Source organism: Ictidomys tridecemlineatus, chromosome 9 (genome assembly GCF_052094955.1).
Source record: "Ictidomys tridecemlineatus isolate mIctTri1 chromosome 9, mIctTri1.hap1, whole genome shotgun sequence".
Classification (NCBI taxonomy): domain Eukaryota; kingdom Metazoa; phylum Chordata; class Mammalia; order Rodentia; family Sciuridae; genus Ictidomys; species Ictidomys tridecemlineatus.
The window spans coordinates 37,227,606-37,252,977 of NC_135485.1; the positions used below are offsets into that span (position 1 = coordinate 37,227,606).

Below are 25,372 nucleotides of genomic sequence, written 5' to 3' on the forward strand. Positions count from 1 at the left end.
AAGGAAATAAACAACAGCAGCAACAATACCAGCACCACCCAATAAAACCAAAGTGTTTTCCCTTTAAAAGAAACAATGGTCCCAGGAACTTTATAGTGCTTAGCAAGTAGGTCCACTACAACAGATGAATAATGGGTGGATGCCCCAATTGAAAGAATATATTGGTTGCAATATATATGAAGTTTTTAGGAGGTAATTTCCCTCACTATGATAGTAACTTTCATAACCCAGAATAGAAGATTTTGCCCCTTTTAAAATGAAATTAAAATATCTAGCCGCTGCCATGCTGCTTTGATTAAAAAGATGTTTCTTGTGCCAATCTGTTTTTCACTGTTTCTAATGAGCAGGTCTGTTCACCTTTTAATAGGCTATGATCCAATCCAGATGGGACAGATTAGATTCATAACTAATGGTACAGCTACGGAACAAATCTTCAGACAATGAAAGGAATGCCATCTAAAGTGCACCTGTCACTCTCTCAGGTCTCTCCTGCAAAGATTTTTTTATGTGCATGCACCGTCTCAATTCAGGCCCTCCTCTTCTCTAGCTCTTTTGCTTCTAGCTTACCTTCTTAACTTTTTCCAATCTGCCACCCACACCTCCATCATAGAGATTTCACAAGGACACAAAGAAGACTATAACTCTCCCCTGATGACAGGCACCTAACTGCAAGCTCCAGGTGACAGGCACTATAGCCTACATTCCATTTTCCAAGGTGGGGTGGTGGGGAGGGGGAGCCAAGATTTTAAAAAATAGGCATAATCAGATCATGTCCTTCTGTTTAGAAATCTCTCATGGTTACCAGCCTATGGCCTGCTGCTCATCCTGGGACTCCTGCTCTCCTGCCCCGTTACTGCCTTCCAGCCCCATTAGACAGCTCTTTGTTCTCTACATGACCCAGAGTCTTTTAAACTGCTGCTTCCTCTGCCTGGAACATTTTTCCTCTAAATCTTCATTGACTGGCTACTTATTATTTAGGCTTCACCTCAAATGCGTTCTCCCTCGCCTCAAACCACATTACTCTGATATTTTCATAGTACAATTAATAGGATGGATACTTTGTTATTTTTTTGTTTTACTTGTTCATTATTGGTCACTCCTGTGACTAGGCTCCATAACATGAGGAGCCACTGTCTTGTTTTATACATTGCTTTGTGCCCGGAATAATGTCTGGCTTGAGGTAGGGACTCAGTAGATGCTGATTAAATCAATGAAGGAAAGCTCATATATGCCCTCTATCTTCATCTATGTATCTGGCACAGTGCTTATCACATAATAGGTATTGTTCAGCTTAGGTCTGAAATGTCTTCCAGCAGCCCATTTGGTAAAGCCTTGCCCGCAGCAGGGCACCATATTGGGAAGTAGTGGACCTTTAAGAGGTGGGGCCTAGTGGGAGGTCTCAAGTCACTGGGGATATGCTCTGAGGAGATACTGGGACCCCACCTTCCTCTTCCTTTCTATTTTGTTCCAGGCCATGAGGTGAACAGCTCTGCTCTGCCACATGCTTCTGCTTAAATGTGCTCCTGCAGGCCCAAAGCAACAGGTTCAACTGGTCATGGAATGAAACCTGTAAAACTGAGCCAAAATAAACTTTTCTTCTTTTGAAGTTGATTATCTCAGGCAGACATGGAAAGCTGACTATCCCAGATATTAAAAAAAAAAAAAAAAAAAAAAAAAAAGCCCACATGACGTCCTATTATCTCACACTAAAGCCTGTCTTTAGAATGGCCCACAGGACCCAGAATGTCTTAGATTCTATTCACCTCGTCCATGTTATTCTCATAAACACTGAGCTTCTTGTAGTTACCCGAGCACACCAAGCTGTCTCATGATGCCCGGTCTTCCACATGGCGTCCCTCTGCCTGAAGGTGCTGGTTGCCCTGAAGTCTGTCTTTTACCACTAATATCCCCAAGGCTCAGCTGATCTCTCCTCTGAATTTTCACATAGCCTTGAACCTGAATTACTTGAATTACTGTTTTTCATATGAAAATGTAATTTTTTAAAAAAATCTTTGTCTTCCTTAACATGGACAGAAAACGCCTTAGAACAGAGCCATGTGTTATTCTTGCTTTCTTAGGTGCTTGCTAGGCATACAGTGAAATCACAATAAATATTTCATTAATTGAATTGACTAAACATTAGTCATAGTAGTATAAGTATTTTCAAGAATGCTAGTAAGGAAGCCAAAATGCCTTCATTCCAAAATATATCTGCATATGGTTGAGGAGAATTCAAATATGGAAAATAAATCGTCAACTTTAAGAACATGAGAATTCACCTTACTAAAATAATGATATCTAGTAGCTAGATTAGTATAGATCCAGTAACTATATTAATGTGGTTAACACTGACAAAAATATAGCAGTTTCTAATACCTACACCAAGGCATCAAAGAACATACCAGAGAGAGCTATAGCAATTACATTTTTTAAAGTAATCTATAATAGCCTTTAAAAAAAAACACTCAGAAAACTAGTACTTACTTATTTTTGGTCAGTCAATAGCTTGGAATCTGGCTTACTTCTCACAGGCCTTTCCAAAAAACAAATACTAGTGGCTCCAAAGTCTTTTTAAGAAATTTCCTTTAACCAACTGCGAACACAGCTGGCCTGAGGTCCTAATCCCAATCACAGCACCAATCACATGAACCCAACACAAAGCAAAAAGGGAAGGAAAAGCAAAAGCCATCCTTCAAAGAAAACATAGCGCCACAAATGATGCCTGCCACTCCCAGAGAAGCGCCTGCCCAGTAACCGAGTCACACACTGCAACACAAAATGCTCATTGAAACACTGGAGATTATTTTTAACCTGTGGGTCATTTCCATTACCTACTGACTTAAAAAAAAAAAAAAATCGGATTTGACTACTTTGTTTATAACAACCCAACAGGTTAGAAATACTGGGAATGAATCAAATAATTAGCACATCAGATGAAAACTCTTTGGAAAGAAAAGCAAGGGATGGAACAGTGCTAGGAAGAACCTAGATTGGCCATGCGCCAGCCCCATTTCTCCCCACCTCAGGCAGCTGGCTACTAGCATTATTTAGACCAGTCTCCGAGCTTGGGGTCTCGTCTCGGATCTGAAGCACTTCTTCCGTGGTGTTGCTGCCAGTGGAATCCTGAGACTGAAGAAGTAAGTCGGGATGGTCCAGAATGGTTTCATCGACTGCAGAGTCGTTGTTTAACTGTCAGGGGAGAGAGTGAAATGAGGAATCCATTTATGAGCCCGAGATGGTCATAAAAGCCACAAGAAGTATTCTACACCATAATATTTTAGAAATTTAGTTATAAAAAGCTTCCGGAACTTCCTAGTTATCTTTTTTCCAGTCTACACAAGAATGGGCATTAATGCAAGCAGCTGACTCCCCAGCAGAAAGCTAAGTATGTATGAATATGTCTCGCCAAAAAAAAGCGGAAGAGCTCTAGAAAACTATGCTCGTCTTTTGTATATTTTTATGGTTGAGGTTTCTATTTCAGTTGGTCTGAAGATTTGTGAAGGTAGGAGCCCTTGGACCTCCAGTGCCAGGCATTAGGAGTTCTCAAGATGCAGTCTTGAAGGAGGGGCAGGCACCCACATCAAGTGGCCACTCACTTATACAAGCAAAAATTAACACTGCACAATTTCAATAAGAAAAAGGAAAAAAAAAAACGGGAAAAAATATAAAGTTGTTATAATGGCGAGCCATATTTGGTGAGGTTTATTTTCTTTGAAAAGCAATTATTACTAATTAAAAAAAAGATATGTATGCCTTTTCCTTTTAAGCAGGGTTATAATTTTCTTGGAGTCAATATTCAACATAGGAAACATCAAGTTTATGATGAAGGGTACAGAAGCAAAAATTAATATTTTTCCTATAAAGAGGAAGCAACTTTAAAATTTTTTGGGGGGATGAGGAGCAATATTAGGGATTGAACCCCTGATACTTTACCAATGAGCTACACCCCTAGCTCTTTTTATTTTCAAACATGGTCTTGTTGGGCTGGGGATATGGCTCAAGCGGTAGCGCGCTCGCCTGGCATGCGTGCGGCCCAGGTTTGATCCTCAGCACCACATACAAACAAAGATGTTGTGTCCGCCAAAAAACCGAAAAATAAATATTGAAATTCTCTTTCTCTTTAAAACAAACAAACAAACAAAAACATGGTCTTATTCATTGTCCAGGCTGGTTTCAAACTTGTAATCCTCCTGCTTCAGTCCCCCAGTCACTGGGATTACTGGTGTGTGACATTGTGCCAGGCTAAGATCTTTTATTAAGCACTTACTGTATGCCAGGAGACTTTCCTCATCATAAATACCTGAGAGGCATACACTATCAGGGATCTCATTTTAAAGGCAATGTTAGGTAACTTGACCAGAGTCACACAGTGTTTTAGTAAAAAGTACATGTACCCCCAAGCCTATAGTTGCAGTCACATAGAGGCAAAGCTTAAGACACAATTACACAAAGGCAAAGCTGTCTTCAAGCCTATGGGCTGCCTCATTCAGTCAGACCCTGTGGCCAGGAACTTGACTACTCCTTTACATGAAAAAACATTCTTTGGAGGATCAAGTCTTAGGTGCACGGCACTAGAGATAGACTGGCTGGTTCAAATCCACTCACTAGCTTCTTCTTGGGGCAAGTCACTTAATCTGCAATTCAGCAATACCCTGTGTGGCTGGGGTGAGCTACAGAGACTAGTGCTTATGAGACACCTTGCACAGAGCTGGCTGTCACTCAGGAAGTGACTGCTGCTGCTGTTGCTGCTGCGGCTAGCAGCAATCGTTTATCATTTAACCCTTAAACATGGGTGATATAGAAAGACGTACTAGGGTAACAGTGAAGTGTCAAAACAGGAAGCCAACCACAAACTGACAACTTTACGGCTTGTCGAAAGTCAGCCAGGTGCAACATCAGTGTAGGCACGTGACCAGATAGAGCAAATGGGTCTCCATTAAAGGGAGACATAGTTTGCTTTAGTACGAAAAAGGCTTCCATATAAGAACTGGGTAAACATCGCTGACCATAGGCTTCTGTGGTTGCTTCCTGTCAAGTGTCTCATGGTGGCTAATTCTCACATTGCCATCCAACTCCTGACCCTACTTGGCTTCAAATGTAGCTTTTCTTACATCCCCATATTTCTGAAAAAAGAGATGGCTCTTGCAGCATTTATTTCCCATTTTTTCACTCTCTAACTCTGTCATCTGGCCCTTGGGATGTGGATGAGAAATTCCACATAATTGACTTAGTGCAAGCATACTACTCCATCTTGCTCCATCTTGCACACTACTCTAGGAAAGAAGAGTGGGTGTGGTGTTCACAGTGATACCAGAAATAGGTACTGTTGAAGAGGAGAGCCCTTAAAGGTGCCAAAACAACTCATGAACAGGAGAGAAAGCAAGATGAACTATATCCTAACTGCTCATGGGCATGCTATAACCACTTAAAGTTTAGTTCTGTCATAAGGAACACTCCTTTAACACTGATATTTTGCATTTTCATTTCAGTGTGTGCACTTTGCCCATGATGACATGAAAATTGGAGACCAGGAAACAATTTCTAAGCTGGAAGTTAAAGAGTCAAATGAGACCATTTTCACTAGAAGGAAAGTTAACTGTATACCATCTGTGTGCGCGAGAGAATCTGGCTGGCTGTGAGAGCCGCCTCCTCTTCTGAGGACTCGTCTGTGTCCTCCTGGTTTGTCAGGTTCAGGCTGGGGGTGCTGCTGGAACACTGGTACTCCTGGAGGGATGGCGTGTCCCCTTTGTCAATACTGTCCAGTGAGCGCCGGCGGACTCCCCAATTGAAATTGTCCATACTTTCACCCTGGAAAAGGAAGACGTGATTGCTAAGACTGCAAACCTATGTTTCTACATGCTGTAAATGTAAGACACCAGAAGACATGTACCAAGATGAAGAATACTGAATGTATTATCCAAAGCAGAGTTTCAATCAGCCCTTCAATTTCTTTAAACTTAAACACATCATTAAATCTCCATCTTGAAAGAGATCAAAATTATTTCATTGATAACCTGTTGTTAAACAATTTTCTTGATGTTCTGTCTATTGAGGGTCCAACTAAATCTATTTTCTAGGCCATTTCTATTCTAATACACAAACATGAATGAGACCACAAGAAGGACAAGTATATCACAGATGACAACAAAGAAACAGTCAACCACACCAGGCTAACACTTACCTGCAGCTCCTGGTTAGCAAAAAGGAAAACACACAGAATTAGAAAGAACGAAGACAAACATTTAAATATACGCTACACTTTTTGGGAAAACTCTTGCACTTTCACAAACCCAAAGACTGATTCAAGCTCTGGATTAAGCTTTTTGCAGGAAGCCAACATGTAATTCAAACTACTTTTTTAATGCAAAATATATTGTGAAAAAGTCAGAGACAGACACAACAACATTTCTATAGTACACTCTGGCAACACAAACTTTAAGGAATCTTCAAGATTTACAGATTTAATACTTGGCACAATGCAAAAACTGACTTAAAATACCCACATTCAGTTGACAACATACAGGGTCACATGATTTTAATCTATAGGACAGCTCTTGTTAAATGCAATGGACATTTTTTACTATAAAAATTTTAAAATCAAAACCATAGCCATCAAAACATAACCACTGCCAATTTTAAAGGTCAAGAGGAAATATGACAAATTTCAATTTCAGCCATATGTAGATTCATATAAGCTATGCATCTGTTATCTACGCTGGTCATCCTTTTCATATGGATGTAATTCTCTTGGGCCCTGATTTGGTTCAGGAAATTACACTGAGCTGGTCAGGAAAATATGATTTGGTTATTTCCCTTTACACAGGAGAGAATGTTCAGTATAGAGAGGTTCAAATCTTTTTTTATTTGTTTGTTTTTTAATAAAGCAGAGGAATTTTAGATGGAAACCAATTGTGCAAAACTGATAAATAAATACTGAGCTGATCAGGTAGCAGAGGGTGTCCAGGAGTTCTTCCCATTTAGATCCTGGATCCTTCCAGGCTGTTTCTCAAGTTATCTTAGATGCCCTACGCCTCTGCAGGTCAGAGTTTGAAAACTACCTTCCTAGAATGCATCATTTCATATGATATTATGTAGCATATCATATAACAATGACAACCATCCTCGAAATATATTTGGTGATGAATTAGTATTCACCGTGATTTTCAAAGTTGGAGGGTGTGTTAAAAGTTGCATTCATGAGACTTTTTTTTAAACCAAAATATTTCCTGTTACCATTTTAAGCAAGGCTATAGCTGTTCTTTTAGAAAATATGTATTATTTGATTTGGCTTAAATTATGAGGTACAAATCAGCATCCCCACATCTTCTCCCGGATTCCTGTGACTTCAATTAAAGACAAAATGACAGGAAGTATCTTGAATCCATTCTGAGTAAGGTTCTACTAAAAGCCATATTTATTACTTCTGACATTTTAGAGCACCGGATGAACTTGAAAACATTTACAGTGCTCTTTAAAGTAAAAAGGCAAACAAAAAAATAATAACCTTACCATTACAAAAATGTCAAGAGCCTGCCTTTAGAAATTTAAATTCTGAACTAGGAAAAAAAAAAAAAAGTAACTGCAGAAGAACTGAGAAGCCACTCAGGCCCCTGGGAAAGGGCAGCAGGCCTCTTGAGCCCACCCCACTTTCTCTCTTGGCTACGAAAGCCTGTTCTCCTTCCTACAATATATTTTTCAAATAATGAGTGTGAAATCACTTTTAGGGTGGTGACCTGCCCTCCCCCCCACCTTTTTTTTTTTGGCTGGGGCAGGGTGTGTGTGTGGAGGAGAATAGGAAGAAAAGGCATGGAATAGAAAACATTAGTACATCAACATAGAGAGTAAGGATATATATCCTTGAAACTTCCATTATTTTAGAAGTGTATCTATGTATACACTTTGATGCAATGTAAAATACATGAACTGTGCATCACTATCAAAAAAATTTTAAAGTCATGGCCCTACCAAGTACTCAGTAATATTGTACTTGTCCTTGGGGTCCTTTGAACCTGTCCAGCTGTGTCCGAGGGAATAGGCAATTGGGGAAACATTATACAGGAGTCCCCCAGCTGCTGTGAAGGCATCTGTATGGCTCCAGGCACTATGGTCATGTCCTTACATCTGCAGGGCCGGCTGCAGCATACTGAGGATGGGAACCTTATCTACCTAAATGGGTCCATCAACAACTGACAGTGTGACATAGCACAGGTCAGCACATTTCCTTCTTGTATGTATGTCACCTGTTAGAACTATAGGAAACATCCCCTCATGAGAGCTGATAACATGTACCAGTTATTGGAGTGCATTTCAATATTTTATGGAAAAATATCAAAACATAGTATAAACACTTGCTATAAAGGCTTACATGTCATCTTCTTGCATTATAAATACTTGTGATAATTTTATGATGTACAGTTTTCTGACCTATTTGACATATAAACTTATTGGGTTTTTCTAAGAGACTGTGGTTTAGGGAATTGACTACAGGGTTCCTAGCCTAAGAAAACCTGGCAATCCTATTGTATTTGCCATAGTGATCATTTCAGAAATTGGCATGTGTCCACCTTGGGTCAATGCAATATGACAAAAAGTTTGCGTTTAGTAAAGCAACTTCTTCACTATTCTGAGGTCATTTCTGGAAGCAACCATTATTTCCTCTGACACTATTATATGGAGACGTAAGTTCACATACAGCAGTGACAACCATCTTGCTGCTGTCAGAGGTCAAACTGACCTGTACAGAAGGGCAGAGTGCACAGAAGCAACGGCAGAACTTATGGAGTCACACTAAATACAAGCTGTAACTACCAACTAGCTCAGTTGTGTGGGCTGAAGTACTTTTTGTCGTTGATTTTCCACTTAGAAAACATCAAAATGGACACAACTATCAATACAATTAGAGGAGAAAGTTCTTTGGGTATCAAATGAAAAGAGGCATGGGGAAGAGTTACCTAAGTCATCAAGAATAAAGTGGTTAGGAATGTCATGGGGTAAATCTGTTATCTGTCACAAAGAAAAGTTCACAAAAACCAAACCTTCCTAATGTCCGTAAATGCTACCCTCTTTAAAATTATGTTTGATCAATTTTAATTTTTACTGTTTCTCAGCAAATTAATTTATATAGTTTATGCAAACTATTTAGGCATAGGCATATCTTAAAATTTTTTAAAGAAATTCATGCTTCTACTTTGCATTTTTAAAGATGAAAAATCAAATGTTCCATGTTTATTTCAGACTTATTCTGCTACTGACTAGTTGTAATAATCACATTTAGTTCCTAATTTAGATTTTTGGCCTTGGTGACCTTACACTGAGTTAAGGAAAGATGTTATGGCCCAATCCTGTTACAACTGTAACTATTCTATAAATGTCATAGAAAGTCCACATTCTTACCTCTGCATCTTCCAATTCAACATCTAAAAAGTCAAAATCCTTAAATACACCAAACTGTTGTTCACTGCTGTTATCTTCGACAGCTACTTCTTCCTCTTGAATTATGTCTTCTGTTGTAGAAATAAGGCTAGTCTGTTGGTCACCGACTTCTAAGTCCTCGTTAGAAGAAAATACAACCTGAGGCCCGACAAGAAAAAGGAAAGAAAAAAAGTCCACCAATCAGCTTTGTCACTCTGCGTATGAGTTATCAGTCCCCAGAGCCACTGCAGGCCTCATCCTTTAATGAATTAAGAGTCTAAGTTGGTCTTTGTGGCTAACTAGTTGGAAACTTAGCATAGCTGCCTGGTATCACAAGAGGCAAGCATTATTTTTTCATTCTTAGTTAATATAACTCAGTTAGAAAAGGCAAGCAAGGAGACAGAATCATTTCTCCATGGAACAGTACGACTTTGACAACCTTCACTCATGCATTCATAACTACTCACGGATGGATTCTTTGGGAGGCCAGATTCTGGACCACAGAGCGAAAGCACGTTCATTAGCTTCTCTCGTGTTCTTCGCTAAAGAGAAGAAATTCAAATGTTAGTATTGCTGATGAAATAAGGCAAACTCTCAGGTTTCAAACATGTAACAAGATTGGTTCTTGTAGCCTGTGAATGTCCAGTGTTGATGCCCTTATGTACCTGTGATAACTGTGGCCTTTTCCAACTGACAGGAACCAAGGCATTAGAATTGGAACCAGAGGAGGTGGAGGAGGTACTTCTGGTGACAGCGATCACTTTGGGTTTCCCATTCCTTCCGGCTGCGCTGTGCTGGTCACCATACTTATTTCCAATGATTGGTGTCTATACAGAAACAAAATGCCAGTTGATACATATACTTCAACATTAAAGAAACTTGCAAGAGTTAACAGTGAACCTATGACGACATTTTCTGAAAGTAACCAAAAAAACACATAAGGAGAAAGTTATGGTGTCGGGAAAAAAAATCAAAGATCATAATATTGTTTTTACATCAAAAATTTACTGAAAATAATAATTTCATATCTGAGATTACAGAGAGCTTTTTCCTATTTTAAATATAATCTGCTATCTTTAATGACCCACCACCTCCACTGTTCCTCCCCCTTATGATAATGAAATACATCCTCCCTGAAGAAAGCCCCATAAATAAATAAATAAATAAATATATATATATATATATATATATATATATATATAAAAACACCTGTAATCTTACTACTCAGATTTGTCTATTTAGTTTTGGCATTTAATGCATATTGATAATTATATTTCAATAATGTTCTCTTGGCAGCAGGTAGTAGGGATTGAACCTAGAGGTACTTTACCACTAAGCTACATCCCTGGCTCTTTTTATTTTTTGAGACAAGATCTTGCTAAGTAGCTGAGGACCTTGCTAAATTGCTAAGGGTGGCTTTGAATTTGCAATCCCCCTGCCTCAGCCTCCTGAGTTGCTGGGATTGCAGATGTGTACCATTGTGCCCAGCCTCCTATTGTCAATAATTTCCCTCTTTAAAAATTCCTTTCTTGACTTCCAGAAGACCATTTCAATGGCATCAAGGCCACCAAAATTGGGCTCAGGAGGGAAAGCGGTTGGGGTGGGGGGCACTTCCAAATAAGGTCAAAATTGAGACTTGTATTAATATAACATGTCAGACTGCAGGTTTCCTTCTGAACCAGAGCCTCTGCTTCTTCTAGCCCTAACATATCTGGCTTATCTGGCGTCTCACATTTCATTGTATTTCAGCCCTGTTTTCTTTTTAGTTTTCCTTCCATGGTTTCAGCTATCCACTTACACAACACTGAAAACCCTTTAATTGTGACTTCTATCCAAGTTTTCCTCTAAAATTTTAGATCTCAAAATCTAGTTATCCACTAGGCACCTCCATCTTGTATGTTTCTTAGTCATTTCAGAGTCGTCAAGTCTAAGAACAAACTCATTACTCTCTCCTTCCCTGTTAGAATCTGTCCTTGTGTTACCATTCTCTCTCAATGGTACCAACATTCATTCAGCTGTTAAGGTCATTTCACCAAATCCTGATACCTTCTCCTCACCTAGCTAGCATCTCCCCCTTCACTTCAAAACCTATCACATACTTCAGATACTTCTTTAGTCTTTTAAAAAATTTTGTTTCCTTCTGTTTAACCAATACTAGGTATTGAACTCAGGGCTTAGCACAAGCTAGGCAAGTGCTCTGCTAAGATATCTCCCCGGCTCTCCTTGGTGTTTTCATAAACCACTCTTTCTTTCCTCTTTCCTTCTCATGCTATGGCTTTGGGACAGTCTCATCCCATATAATCTTTTGCCTGAATTATCCTAACAGATTCCTTGATGATTTTCCTCTCCTCCTCCCTTGCCTATTTTCCATCCTGTTGCTAGAGTGATGTTCCTAAAATGAAAATCCTAATATTTCCTTAACCAGCTAAAAATCCTTTCAGAGCTCTTGCTTCCTGTATTTTGGCATGCACGCTCCCTGTGGGGTCCCACTTTGCTCCTGTGCCCTCAGGTGGGTCTCTCAGCATACTCTCTCTCAATTCTCTGTACTCTGAGCTCAAGCTACACTGTACTAGTGGGAAGCTTCTGCAACACTATGCTTTCTCAAATTTATAAGTGTCCGTTCACACAGGTTCCTTTTTCTTGGATTTAACTTCCCCTCCACAAACTGCCACCTAGGCCTGCCTAGGGTTACTTATCTTTTAGCACTCAGCTTGGACGTTACCTCTCCCTGAAACCACCCTCTCAGGTGCACACTATATATTCTCATAGCACTGTAATTTACATTCAGGCAAGCACTAATTTGGTTGTTCCCTCAACACTATAAGCTTCTAGGCCTTCTTTCTCTCTCTCTTTTTTTTTTTTATGGCGGTGCTGAGGATTGAACCCAGAGCCTTGTGAATGCAAGGCAAGCACTCTACCAACTGAGCTACATCCCCAGCCCCCTGCCCCACTCTGTTTTTCACAGCACCTGGCACAGTATCTAATACTAAGGATGAGTTCATTCCCTAATGTTTGGGAATAAGAGACTCAATAAAGGAACAAATGAAAATCCCTAACAGAGCACCATCATTAATTTCTGAGCATCTTACCTCAGAGATATCAAAATGAAAATCCAAAGTCTTCCCAGGCAACTCCTTAGAGACATTATTAAAAATTTTGGTGAAGGATATTTCAGGAGAGCCTATATCTCCTACATAGGTCTTGGGGATGTCATTGGGTACCACAAGACTTGCAGAGCGCGACACCACAAGCTTTAGTATGTTGAGGGCTTCCTTCCAATAAGGACTCTGGTTTAAAAAATAGTTAACATACAGAACTTTTGAAAAAAGCACATTTAACCAAGGAAAAAAAAAAACTTAGTATATACTGTAGACTGTGAAAATATTCTTTCCGTAAAAACACTTGTAAAGATGATTCTTTTTTCCTATGAGATTTTTAGCAGAAGGGCTTAGGTACAAAAGGAAAGAAAACACAACTTATTATTCCTACTGTCAAGCTTATCAGACACCAAATACCTAATAATATTACCAAACTGGAATATCCTTCTTTCAATAAATGCTTTATAAACATTAATGTGGAAAGTCTAATCTTATAATCTGGCAATAGGGGTAAACAAAGGGATAATATATAGGTGAATTTTCTAGATGAATGAAGTTAATGGCTTTTAAACTAAAGAGCATTTTGTATTTGGTAGTTAAGTATTTCCTTTTTAAAATTCTGCTTGAGTGAATGCAAATGCAATGCAGAGTAAATATAAAATATTTATCTGTGAATGCTCTTAAAACAGCTTGTTCCCTTGATGAGTCACATCCGGACTACTGATCTGCTCAACAATGCCTTTCTTTACAGACAATTAAAGGTGAAAATTAGTGCCAATCAGGGTGACCTATCACCATTTACAATTAGACCAAATGTGATTCTCTGCTTTCACATATCTGGTTCTTTTAATCGGACAAAAAAAATTTAAAAAAAGGCAGGGAACCCTAAAATATGACTCTTAAAGAGGACTTCTGTTTCTACAAGTTACATTTGTTCGTTATGTAGAATTTGGTTAACAAATGGAAAGGTAACAAAGAAATAGCAATGAGTCACGATTCTACAGGTCATGGCTTCCGTGTGTGTATGTACATTTCTTCCTGTTGTTACTTAAATGTAGACCCCTACAATTCAGATTCTGAGTTTTGTCACATACATTAAGAACATTTCCCATGTAGAATATATTCCTAAAAATATGATTTATGTTCCCTACTTCTGGACATTCAGGGTGTTTCTGAGTTTTGATGATTATAAGTGGTTTTGAATTGAACAATGTCACAGGTAAGTTTTGTGGTCACTCACCTGTACATATTTACCAATAATCTTTATTATCTCCAGATTGAACTGCTTGGCTGGGGCTGCAGATAGGTCAATGTGACTCAATAGACTATAGATAATCTGTAGTAATGACTGCTGCATACTGGACAATCCTTTCTCTAACAGCTACAAATAATATTGAAAAATAGACTTTAATCAGATTGAACAAAACTCAATATTTACATTTATAATGTTAGAAAACACAGTAGATCTAATCCATGAGTTTATAATTAGATTATCAGAAACCCAGAGACTAATAAAGTAAAAGGTAAGTCTTATTTTTTCCCCTTGCTTCAAAAAGGAGAATTGGAAAATTATTTTCATGTTAATAATAGTATCTTATTTTCTTAACTAATTTGGCTAAGTATCATTTATTTTAGGTAAGGGAAAAAACCACTATACAACATCATCAAAGAATAATAGAATACCCACAAACCATTGACACCGCCATCTATTAGCTACATGATCTTGCACAAGATTATTATACCTTTGAGCCCTGATTTTTTTAAAGTGGAAAATAAGAAAACTACTGGGTATGGTGGTACATGCCTGTAATCCCAGCAGCTCTGGAGGCTAAGGCAAGAAGACCTCGAGTTTAAAGCCAGCCTCAGTGACTACAAGGCACTAAGCAATGCAGTGAGACCCTGTGTCTAAATAAAATACAAAAAATAGGGTTGGGGATGTGGCTCAGTGGTTGAGTGGCCCTGAATTCAATCCCTGGTACCCCGCCTCCAAAAATAGCAAAACTACCTACTTCATAGGGTTTGCAGGGATGAGTAAATTAAAGACATATCATTTTAAATATATGTAACTAGTTTGAGTATTGTAGTTGGTAATAATGATCATTAATAAATAACATAAGGATAACTTCCATGAATAAGAGTAATGTTTAGTGCAAAAGAATTCTCTTTATGGAGTGGAAAAATGTTGTCCATATGTGATGCGCTGTGCAAGTTCCAGACCTTGGAACCCCAAGGTGGATTTTCCAGAAGCTCTGGTACTACCTTAATGCTGAGCTTCAGGACGGCACAAATAGAAGCTGGCCTGAGGCACTTAAAAACATCCTAAAAGTCCAGATATAAGATAGCTCTAGGGACATGCATTCAATCAGGCTGACAGTGCCTAATGTCAGCATACTTAGATAAAAAATTAATGGCAACAAACCAATCAAATCCAACATTTAAAAAATTCATACTAGTCCTGACATATTTTATAATACTCAATATCAGTGACTTAGCCAGGTCAAACAGTGTTATGAGCAATAGTCAGAATTCATAATATGAATAATTTCTTCCTGGTTTGTTTTATGCCTAATTTCTTGAGGCCAACTTTTTTAAAAGAGAGCATTACTTATTATAAGCTGACAAATATTTTTTAGCAACTAGAAATTTCTTCCATTTGTGGTTCTCTTTGTGGCTATTTATATAATAATATACTTTTGGGGGCATGAGGTTATTATTTCAGATGCATCAAAAAATAAAGGTCAAGTTTCTATGTAGTTCTAGGGCTACTTTTTAAACAATTCTGTTTTTTACCCCTCAAATCCATATTTCACATGAGAAGCAAATGTGTCATGAAAATAAAAACTTACCTAGCAGAAATGCTTTTGCATGTTATCCTACAAAGGATGTTAAAGCCAAGAACTAATTTTGTAGAAACAAAAATCATAACCATTTCCTAGGATCAAGACCAGTAAAAACCCATTTTCTATTCTAAATGGAGAGTTTCAATTTAGAGTTTTAAGGACAGTGAATAAAGAAATAGACATTGAAAATGGAAAAAAAAAAACCTTTAGAAAAACTTCATTTATTTGAAAGTAATCATCTACATTTTTCTTTAAAAAAAAAAGACATATATATTTACTCTTGAAGACAATTTTAAGATTAGTTAGTACTGCATTATTGCTTCCAGAAATAAATCCATTTGAAATTTTGCCACAGAGCAGTTAAACAGTTTAAAATTTGTAAATTTACCTCTGCAAGATAAGTCACAAGATTAAATGTAGTATCTGAGAAGGAGTCGTGCAGGTATCTGCACACTACATTGATCCAGTTAGAACAATCTCTGGAATATGTATGTGTACTATACAAGCTCATCATGTGGGCCAGGTTGACCAATGTAGGGCATTTTTCTTCTGCACAAACCTGGAAAACAAATATAATTATTTCACTCACCTAAAATAAGATTACAAATTTAATACTTGCTAAGGTATTTATTAATGAAATCATTTAGATCTGCATTTTAAAGTTTCAATGCATTTGTATTTCTAAGACAGTAGAAAAGTTAAATAGAAGAGGAAAAAAAGAAGAAAGCATTCTTAAGAGAAAAACAATTGATAAAATGGAAAGAGGATTAATATAACACATACAATTCTATGGGTACTACATAGTATGGCTTTCTACTGTTTGACACTTTGTAAAACAGTCTTGAGTAAAAAACAATCTGCAATGTGGAACACCTGTTTTGACAAATCCACAAGTGATCTAGGGACTAAATAGGCAGACCACTATGGGGATTCTCAGGGAGGTTCAGAGTTGCTGTCAGACAGGAAATACTTTAGTCTCCACTATGTCTAGGGCATCTCAGTAGTGTGGCCAATTGCAGAAAGCCTCAGAACATGTGTACAGTCAAAGGATTTCAATGAAGAGCTGCTATAACTGAATCCTTCTTTTTCACTGCATAACAGTCTGCACGCTGGGCCTCAAATTGCTCCTCAGGAAATCACCTAAGCTCTGAGAACCTTGGCCAGCCTTTTAGAGGCTACTCCATAATGTCCTGACTTCTTAGAATTGGCTTGACACAATACCATGATGTCTGAATCAACAAAAGTCAGGGGGATATTTTTGACCTTAGTCTGTTCTTTCGGTTACTGGTGAGGATGATCCTTAGCCACTCACTGGGCATACTCAAGCAATCTAGAAATGGAAAGGGCCCCCACTAGACTTACATAGTTAGCTATCATAAAAGTCTAGCCTCATTGTAAAGTTTGCTTTTAGTTTTCCTCTTTTCATTTTGCTCATGATTTTTTCCATCTTATTATATATATTTTCACAACTTGCCTAGAACATTTAGTGAGCAAATTTAGAGCATTACCTTTTAAATCTATACATACATTTCCTTTTCAAATGAATATAACTGACATTTACTTTGATAATTCAGAAGATGTTTAATAGACTTGGAGGGCCTCAAGTTCATCACTGGACAGAGTTGAGATAAAAACATGCAAGACTGTGAAGGCAACTATCAACACAGTACCATGGCAGTTATTTTATAAAACCATTAAAAGCAGCTGATCTCATGTATTAGTCTTTTGCCCATAAAACCAACAAGAGGACGATAAAGGAAAAATTTTGTTGATGTTTCTTATTTGCATTTCAACCTAATATTTTTTTTAAATCACATTAATTTTATAACTTTACAATAATCAGCTTAATTTTTTTTTTTTTTTTTGTATCTGGGATTGAACTCAGAGGCACTTGACCACTGAGCCACATCCCCAACCCTATTTTGTATTTAGACAGGGTCTCACTGAGTTGTTTAGTGCCTCCTCGTCCATTGGTGAAGCTGGCTTTGAACTTGCTATTCTCCCGTCTCAGTCTTCCAAGCCACTGAGATTACAGCACCTGACTTGCTTAAATTCTTCATAATGCAAAAAAGACTTCCAAAGGGGGGGGGGAACATTTGTATTGAATTTTTACATTCTTAAAGAATCTGTTTTCTAAAGAATGATTTTTAAAAACCTCTTTTGAAAAGGGTGACCATTCTTGGAATATAGGCTATTCAATTTTGTTTGCTGTGCAAATGACTTAAGATTTTGAAATTTTTGAATCACCAGGTTAAAATAAGATCCTAGGAGAATGCTTTATAACAAACTTTTTTAGCACATTACTTTTGCCATGATGAAAGAAACAAATATTTGTCTTAAGTGCTGCCTTATTTTAAAATTCTGGGCTCTCCATGGGCACAAACAGTAGATTGAAATTTGCATAATGAGGAAGCACATAATGGCAGAAAATTACTCTCAACAGTTATAAGTGAGAAAATAATTAAGGAATCAATTTAATTCACATCCTGCAGGTTGCTGAAAGCTTACAAGAGGAAATCTGTGTGCTGCCCAACAGGAAGAAAGCAGATTAAAAACAATTTAGGAATCACAGAAGGCCATATTTGATTTCTTAAAAACAAAAAGATATTTGAGGATTTCCCTCACATAGTCATGAAATCAGCAGCTTTAATACTCAAAGGGCTGTGACAGCCTTCAGGCAGGCTCTGGGGAGCCCAGCATTCGGGGGTAGCTATTTATTTCACACGTTCTAGCTGCTGCTCTTAAATGTGTCTACTTCCCTCTTTGGGTATTGGTACCTATTGTTTTCTTGAAGTATCAAGTTAGGTCAATACACCTTTTTTTTCTCATATACTTTCTTTGTAAGTACTCATATGGGGGAAAAAATCCTTGTTCACAACATTTTTTTAAATGATGTTTCATAAGAATACTAAAATGAAAGTTAAACTTTAAGAAATTTTATATTTTGTATTACTTTTCAACCTTACTGGCGCACATACTACATATGTAGTTGGTTTCTTTTAGGCAAAAAATCATTTTTCAAAAAGCAATATTTATTTCAATAGTAGTTTTTCACTTAATAATGTTCTACTGAATTTTTAAAATTAAATGAAATCAAGAACAGAGGACAATTTTTAGCTTACTTCTTCCCACTACCATTTTTACTTACAAAACTAAGATATGTTTCCATTAACTAAAATAACGGCTCCTCTTTTAACCATAAATGCTTATGTAAGAATTTCTCTATACCTAATTTATCTAGGAACTTAATTAGGGATAGACTCAACAGCATATTTTATGAAATATTTTCACTTATTAAATATTATCTAAGCAACACAGTGAAAAGATTGTTCTCTCATTACTGCTAATGGATTTTCCCACTACCTCAGCACTCAGGGATAAATTTATTGCAATCAGGGTCACGGAAAGGTATTTTATTTGGCTCTCTGTGACTTGTTCTTTCCATTTACTGTGCTACTTGTTAATTGAATATCAGCTTTTTAAAAAATTGCTATATAAAAAGCTCTTCTTGGAAATTGTATTTGCTGGTTTCCTTCTGTTCAAAACTTCTCTCAGTGTTTTTTCTCTCAGTGTTTTAGATGGCTTTACTTATGTTGGTATTCACCAACCACCTCTCAATCCCCAAAGAGGAGCCATTATATTTAGTTCACCTAATTTCCTGTTGTATGTATACTTCTCATAAATTTATCTAACTCCTTGGAACTGTTTATATTTTCAGAAGGTCTTTCTCTGCCCAAGACTCAGTGGATGACAAAAAAGAAAATAATAATAATAATAATAATAATATGTAAAAAGAAGGCAAGCTACTTGAGAGTTCCTTATTGTTCTTGAGGAAATTATTAAAAATATAAAATGTCAATACCATAAGCTTCTAAAAATAAGATTAAGAGCTACAGTACTTTAAAATGCAAGTTAACAGATAATTTAAAAATAGCTACACTACTGTTTTCAGAACTGTACAGTGGGAGGGAAAGAGCCAAACACAGGAGAAAAAAGAATGAATGCAACAGTGAGGGAAGATGAAGAGAAAGTTTTCAAAGAAAAATAGTCAAACAGAAAGGGAGAGAGAACTTTCAGAATCTCAAACTATATTACGTCCTCTTCTTCCCTGGGGCCTCTCACATGTTATCATTTCTTTTGCCTAGAGAACTGAAACGCCTGGCCTCACTCTTGGCCTCACATCTGGCTCTTTTTTTCATTATTCCTATTCAGCCTTCGATGTGAGCTCAGCTAGAACTTCCTCTAGGAAGGCTTTTGGTGGATGTTCTGCTGAAATGTTCGGTCCTCCCATCGACAGAACACTTACCGCCTACTTCTTGACTGCGTTTCCCACCATCCACAAGGCCAATACTCAACCCAGTTTTCTCATGCTGTATGACCAGCAGCTAACCCAGCCCTCAGTCAATATTTATCAGGGAATGAATGAGTGAGAAACTGACAGAGAGGTAGAGGAGAAAGTAGGGAAAAGGAGCAGACTCAGAGGAATGTTACTCTAATTAAATAGTTTTATTCACTGTCATTTGAGCAGTTGCTATGTAACTCTTATTATATGAACAGACAGAATAAACACGTAGATGCAGAATTCACACAGGTAGTGACAGTACGAGGATGTTTAAGAGATTCCCCTCTTAAGATAAACTAGAGACTAACATCCCTACAGTGTTATCTTTTGGCATAACATTTGCTTACCTTTGCTATTCGACTAGCTGTTTCTTTGCAAAACTGAGTTGGGCTGTCAAAATGCTGGATTAAGTGAGGCAATAAGCAAAGGATGTTAAGAGGAAAGCCTATCAAAACAAAACAAAAAAAGGCAAACAATAACCAATTTTATTGTACATTATTTTAAATGTTAAAGGTATTTTTAAAATGGTTTGTAGAAACCATTTTCTTTTCATTTCCTGGAATACTCAACCTTGTAATTTTTTTTCCCCTTTACCAAATCATTTACATTATCTAACATATAAAACAAACTATCACTGTTTGCAGAAAAGCAGAAATTAGATTTCAAAACAATTGATTAGTTTACATTTCAAAGACATTAAAATGCAATTATACGAACATTGGTGCAGTTATATTTAACATCACCTGACAACTGGGAAGGATCCACCAACGTGTGTTTGGAGACAGAAATGAGTTTACTGAGGAGGTGCACGGTCATTTCTTGGGTAGAAACAGAGGTAAAACCCTTAAGGAAGAGCTGCTGAAGTCCTGGAAAATTGTTCCACTTCAATTTGCTTTGTACATTTTCAATCTTGTCTCGACTCTCCGATTTATCCAAAGGCAAATGGATAAGCAGTTTGTTGAGAAGCCTGAGAGCCAGGAGGTATTCATATTCATAATCTGATTCTAATAAAGATGCTGCTATCCAAAAAATGGTGGCCATCAAGTTGGCAGGCTCAGTAGTGGACTGCACATCATACATTCCTTTCTCTCGTAGAGAGGAAAGGCTTCTAGTCCTTGCTAAGCTACTGTTATGGTTTATCCGTCCATCCATTATATCCAGTGTGTTACTCCGCCGCCGGTCACCTCTTCGGTCACCAATTAAACTTAATCTCAAAGAGTTACTTCTTGCATTACTGTTATATCCCAAATAACTGCTACTATTAATGGGACTTGTGCTTAGATTGAGTTGTCCAGTGCTTTTCCTGTTAGCTGCATACTTGTTTCCCATTATAGGATCATGGTATGAGGTTCTTAAAAAGAGAGAAGAAAAACGAAAAAAAGATCAAGTCACGTGCAGTTACTTCTTTTGCTACATTAATTTTACTCTTGAAAACTGAAAAGCATTAACTGTTACCAGAAAATCATGTTTCGGTATATCTGACTTTAATCAAATTTCAACTTTGCCTCCATATTAAAATAAAATCTACAACAATGCCTTCTGGTGGCTATGGTGGCTATTTCTTTTGAGTGGGGATGAGGTTGGATTTGCTGAGAAGATTCTGCTATAGAATCTGAGAACTCTCAGATCTGGGATTTAGTACGCATTATTGTCCAAAGTAGACCTCATTTGTTTGACCCTCAGACATGATGCCTGTTTCTTTGAATGGCATATTTTATTTTTTTTTAAGAGTACTAAACTCAAAAATAAATTTATGATTTCTCCTGCTTCCTCATATCCAATTGATTAAAATAATATTTATTGAATGCCTTCTACATGGGCCAGCAGCAGCCAAAGGCTAGGGATATTTTCTAAAAGACTATTATGGGGGATAGATATATAAATCGACAAAGTTATAATCAGTTAATTATTATTATTAAAATATAAAGAAAGCACTGTGAGAATCCAAAGGATAAGATAAGTAGCACTGCTTTTGGGGAGTTAGAAAAACTTAGCTAAGTAACTCTTGAGATGGGACTAAAGGTTAATTTGGGGTTTGCATGGCAGAGAAAGTGGGAGGGCAGGTTGTTCTTGGGAGCACATCTGGGTGTCCTAAAGGGCAACTAAGGGGAACAATAGGCCCCTAAAGCGTGGCAGGAATGGGGCCTGTCAAGGGATCCCGACTGACATAGCAGAAAGAGATCTGACCGGGACATTAGAAGAAAAGAATTGACCAAATTAGCTCCAGCACTTTTTAGAAGTCCTCACTATCTGAGGCCGGCTTTCCCACTGGTAACCCATCTGATTTGGAGGGGGGTGGCAGGGATTATTTTCATTGTAAATATTAAAATAATATAATGTAATGATGATAAGAATTTAGTTATTAGAATTCTGTATTCAGTAGGTTTCCTTATTTAAACTCTTACTGAGAAAGGGCAGAAAGAAGATCATAATGCTTCATGGTTTCAGCCAAAGTATCAATTGCAGACTCCAAGGTGAGAAGAAGCTCAATCACAAATCCCTGGGGGAAAAGGGCAGAATTTAATTAACTGTGCTCTGGAAATAAGAAATTGCAATGGATTTCCCAATGAAATTTAAAAATAGAATGAACTCTGCATTAATATTACAAAATGATTAAACTCCTAAGCAACACAATCTGGCTGATTAATGAAAACTCATCAAGCTAATGGTAGAAATTATTATAATGGCATTACAATTTACTAGAACTGCTCGGGTCAGAATTCTAGGGGTTATTTTTATTTCTTTCTTCCAAATCTAAATTGAATCCATCAGTAAGTCTTGAAAATATTACTTTTAAAATAGATCCTCAATATGACTGCTTTTCTCTACCTCCAAATCTTCCCTTAACCTAACCTACTGCCATTTCTGCCCGGACTCTCTCTGTAACTGTCCTCTCCCGCTTCCACTCTCACTCTCCCTAAGGACTCCATCCAGATGCCCAAGTGAGTTTTTTTCAAAAGCAAATCACATTCAGTATCTTCCTTCTCTTAAAACCTTTTGAATGTTTTCCCATCAATTCTGAGTGAAGCCAAACCTCTCCCCAGGGCCTACTAGGCCTTATGATCTGGACCTGCCTAGCTCATCACTAGCCTTCCTTTCCCCCAGTATATGTCAGCCTCACTGGTCTTCATCAAGGTCCTAAACGCCCCCCCCCACACACACACATAAAAACAACAACAACAAAAATAATCCAACCACCCTTCAGTCTCTGCCTTAGGGCCTTTGTACATGTTAATCCTATTTTCTTCTGCCTGAAGTGTTCTTTCCTCAGATCATCACAGGACGCAGTGCATACCAGTATATATTCGATAATCACCTCTCAGATTATTATATATAAAACAACCCCCTCTACCCACTGCTCTTTAACCCTTTACCTTATTATTTTAACACTATTTATCACTAAGTAAAATTGTGTTATATGTTATTGGCTTGATTAAAGACTTGTTTCCCCCAACAGAGTATGAGCTCCAGAATGCTGGGAACTTTGTTTTGTTTAGCACTATATCCCCAATGGATAGAAGAGTACAATAAAATCAGCATTTGGTACAAACTTGAGTTTTTCTAGTGTTTTACTTACTTACCTTAAAAAATGAAATTCAATGTTTCACTTTATATGGAAATTTAACTTCCTTTTTTATCTCATGATTATCCTAAAATAATAATATCCAACTCTGTGTGTGTGTGTGTGTGTGCGCGCACGCGCACGCACGTGCGTGTAGTGAGTATAAAACTTTCTCTGATAGGCAGTAGACTATATGATCTAAATAGTAGGTTATTAAATATTTGTTACAAACTTACCTTTGCTTACTTCTTCACCTGTTTGTTAACAGGGCATTAATAATTATGACCACTGTCTAGCTCTGGCTATTGCAATCGATATTTGGCAGCGAGACCTTGACCCCAGTGGCGTCTCACTAACTGCAGGGAAAATGTAATGAAATACCTGTGCATCTTCTCCTGGATCCCCTACAGTTTCTACAAGTCTGGAGAGAACATCAGAAAGTGTAGTTGCAGATAGTGGCTGCTTTAGGGCCCTGAAAATCTGAAAGGATCTCCCAGCATAGTGTCGAGAAGAACAAGAAAGCGCTGTGTGCAGAGCAACTTCACTAAGGTGATGTTCCAGATGAATTCCTTCTGCAGAGAAAAAGGACACGAGTGGGTGGCTCTTATTTTATAGAATTTAGAGAGTTGTAAGTAGAGACTGTCCACATTAAAACCAGAACCCTGCACGCTACCAGACAAGTCTCACAGGCACCTAAGTCATAAGTCAATGTATGTTCTTGCAAAACTACCCCTTGGGAATAATCACTGCTGAAAACACATACACTTTTACTATGATTGTCAGATGTGTTAAATGTGAGATTACAGAAGCCTTATCAGTACAAAAAGGAATTTTTAAGTTTATCATCTTTATAATTCACAGCTCTTATAATTTTGTGATGCTATCACACACAAAACTAAGCCCCAATTTCAGAGACATAATTCTAAGTAGTAAATTATTTTTTCTTCAACCCAAACAGATCTGTTAACATTCACAAATTAAAAAGGAAAATCTTTCTGAAATTTCTTAATTTTGACATTATCAACTTGGAATTAAGTATTATCAAAATTTCAACATCACATTAAAATATCTCATTAAAACTAAGTATCATTTATTAAAAAATACCTGCGCTTGATTGCTTAAAAACAGAAACCACATATTTCAAAAATGTAGTTAATTGTTCAGCACTCTTTATGCTAGGATTCTTGGCAGAAACATCCTCATGGTTCCAAAGGGGCCCTCTTTTTCTGAAAACAGAATAGATATAATTCTCATTTTCAATTTATATCAACAGATTTATTTAAACTTGCTTAAACTATGGCTTTATAATTAGAAAGGATAGTAGCCAAACAAATCAAATAGCAGATCACAGTCTATCCATTATTTATGTACATGGATATAGAATGTGCTACATCAAGTAAGGAAAGATCTAATTTCAATATCTACAATTACTACATTCAAATTCTCTCAGAGGTAGTAATGAGATGAGAAATTTTGCCTACTGAGAAGACTACTGATTATTGTCTATGTGTTATATAGCTCAAGACATAATTTATGGAGCTCAGACTACCTAGATTATAATGCAAAGAAAATAATTTACAGGTTAAATGCAGTAAAAATAACTATGCTAGATAAAACTAGGGAGAAAGCTTAAGGCAGAATATTGTCCTGTTGATTCTTTCTTTAAAATGTCTTTGCAGGCTGAGGCAAAGTTTGAGGTCAGCCTCAGCTACTTAGCAAGATCCTGTCTCAGAAAAGGAATAGTTTTAGCCCTGCTCCTGGATAGAGTCCCCAGTATCACAAAAATAAATAAACAAACAACATCTTTGCTATCACCTCAGTTAAGTTCATTATTAGCCTAGGCCCAAAGTGCCTTGAAAACCTTTAGGTGGGCACACTGGGTCCAGTCCATTCCATTTCTTAATCAGTTCACTGTTAGGGAACTGATTTTTTTCCCCACATATTTATTAAATTACTCCTCCCATCCTTCCAATTTAGCTCAATGATCTGTGTGTATGAGTGTGTTTGTGTGTGGGAGGGTGGCGGGGGCTTGGAAATTTAACCAAGACTTTGCACATACTAGACAAGCACACTACCAGAGCTACTTCCTTGGTCCTAGTTCAACAATTTAAAATGTAAT

General features: G+C 37.4%; 2 protein-coding genes across 14 annotated transcripts in view; one reads left to right on the plus strand and one right to left on the minus strand.

The window, feature by feature from the left end:
• The window catches only part of Zar1 (zygote arrest 1), a 28,213-nt gene extending 26,604 nt beyond the window's left edge, over positions 1 to 1,609 (plus strand). For 4 of the 5 annotated variants that reach the window (XM_078021275.1, XM_078021279.1, XM_078021276.1 and 1 more), the window contains one exon: positions 368 to 1,609. The gene's annotated coding sequence lies outside the window, so the exon portion shown is untranslated. The remainder of the gene's footprint in view (positions 1 to 367) is intronic. The other variant, XM_078021278.1, reaches the window with a different exon arrangement.
• Fryl (FRY like transcription coactivator) overlaps positions 1 to 25,372 on the minus strand; it is a 230,864-nt gene that overhangs the window by 19,256 nt on the left and 186,236 nt on the right. For all 9 annotated transcript variants that reach the window (XM_078021273.1, XM_040292463.2, XM_040292462.2 and 6 more), the window contains 13 exons: positions 24,358 to 24,479; positions 23,635 to 23,825; positions 22,097 to 22,191; positions 20,435 to 21,042; positions 20,039 to 20,136; positions 15,738 to 15,908; positions 13,750 to 13,890; positions 12,501 to 12,698; positions 10,077 to 10,238; positions 9,879 to 9,953; positions 9,394 to 9,570; positions 5,605 to 5,808; positions 3,022 to 3,189 (listed from right to left, as the gene is read on the minus strand). In XM_078021273.1, the coding sequence (XP_077877399.1) occupies positions 3,022 to 3,189; positions 5,605 to 5,808; positions 9,394 to 9,570; positions 9,879 to 9,953; positions 10,077 to 10,238; positions 12,501 to 12,698; positions 13,750 to 13,890; positions 15,738 to 15,908; positions 20,039 to 20,136; positions 20,435 to 21,042; positions 22,097 to 22,191; positions 23,635 to 23,825; positions 24,358 to 24,479 (2,410 nt within the window). The remainder of the gene's footprint in view (positions 1 to 3,021; positions 3,190 to 5,604; positions 5,809 to 9,393; positions 9,571 to 9,878; positions 9,954 to 10,076; positions 10,239 to 12,500; positions 12,699 to 13,749; positions 13,891 to 15,737; positions 15,909 to 20,038; positions 20,137 to 20,434; positions 21,043 to 22,096; positions 22,192 to 23,634; positions 23,826 to 24,357; positions 24,480 to 25,372) is intronic.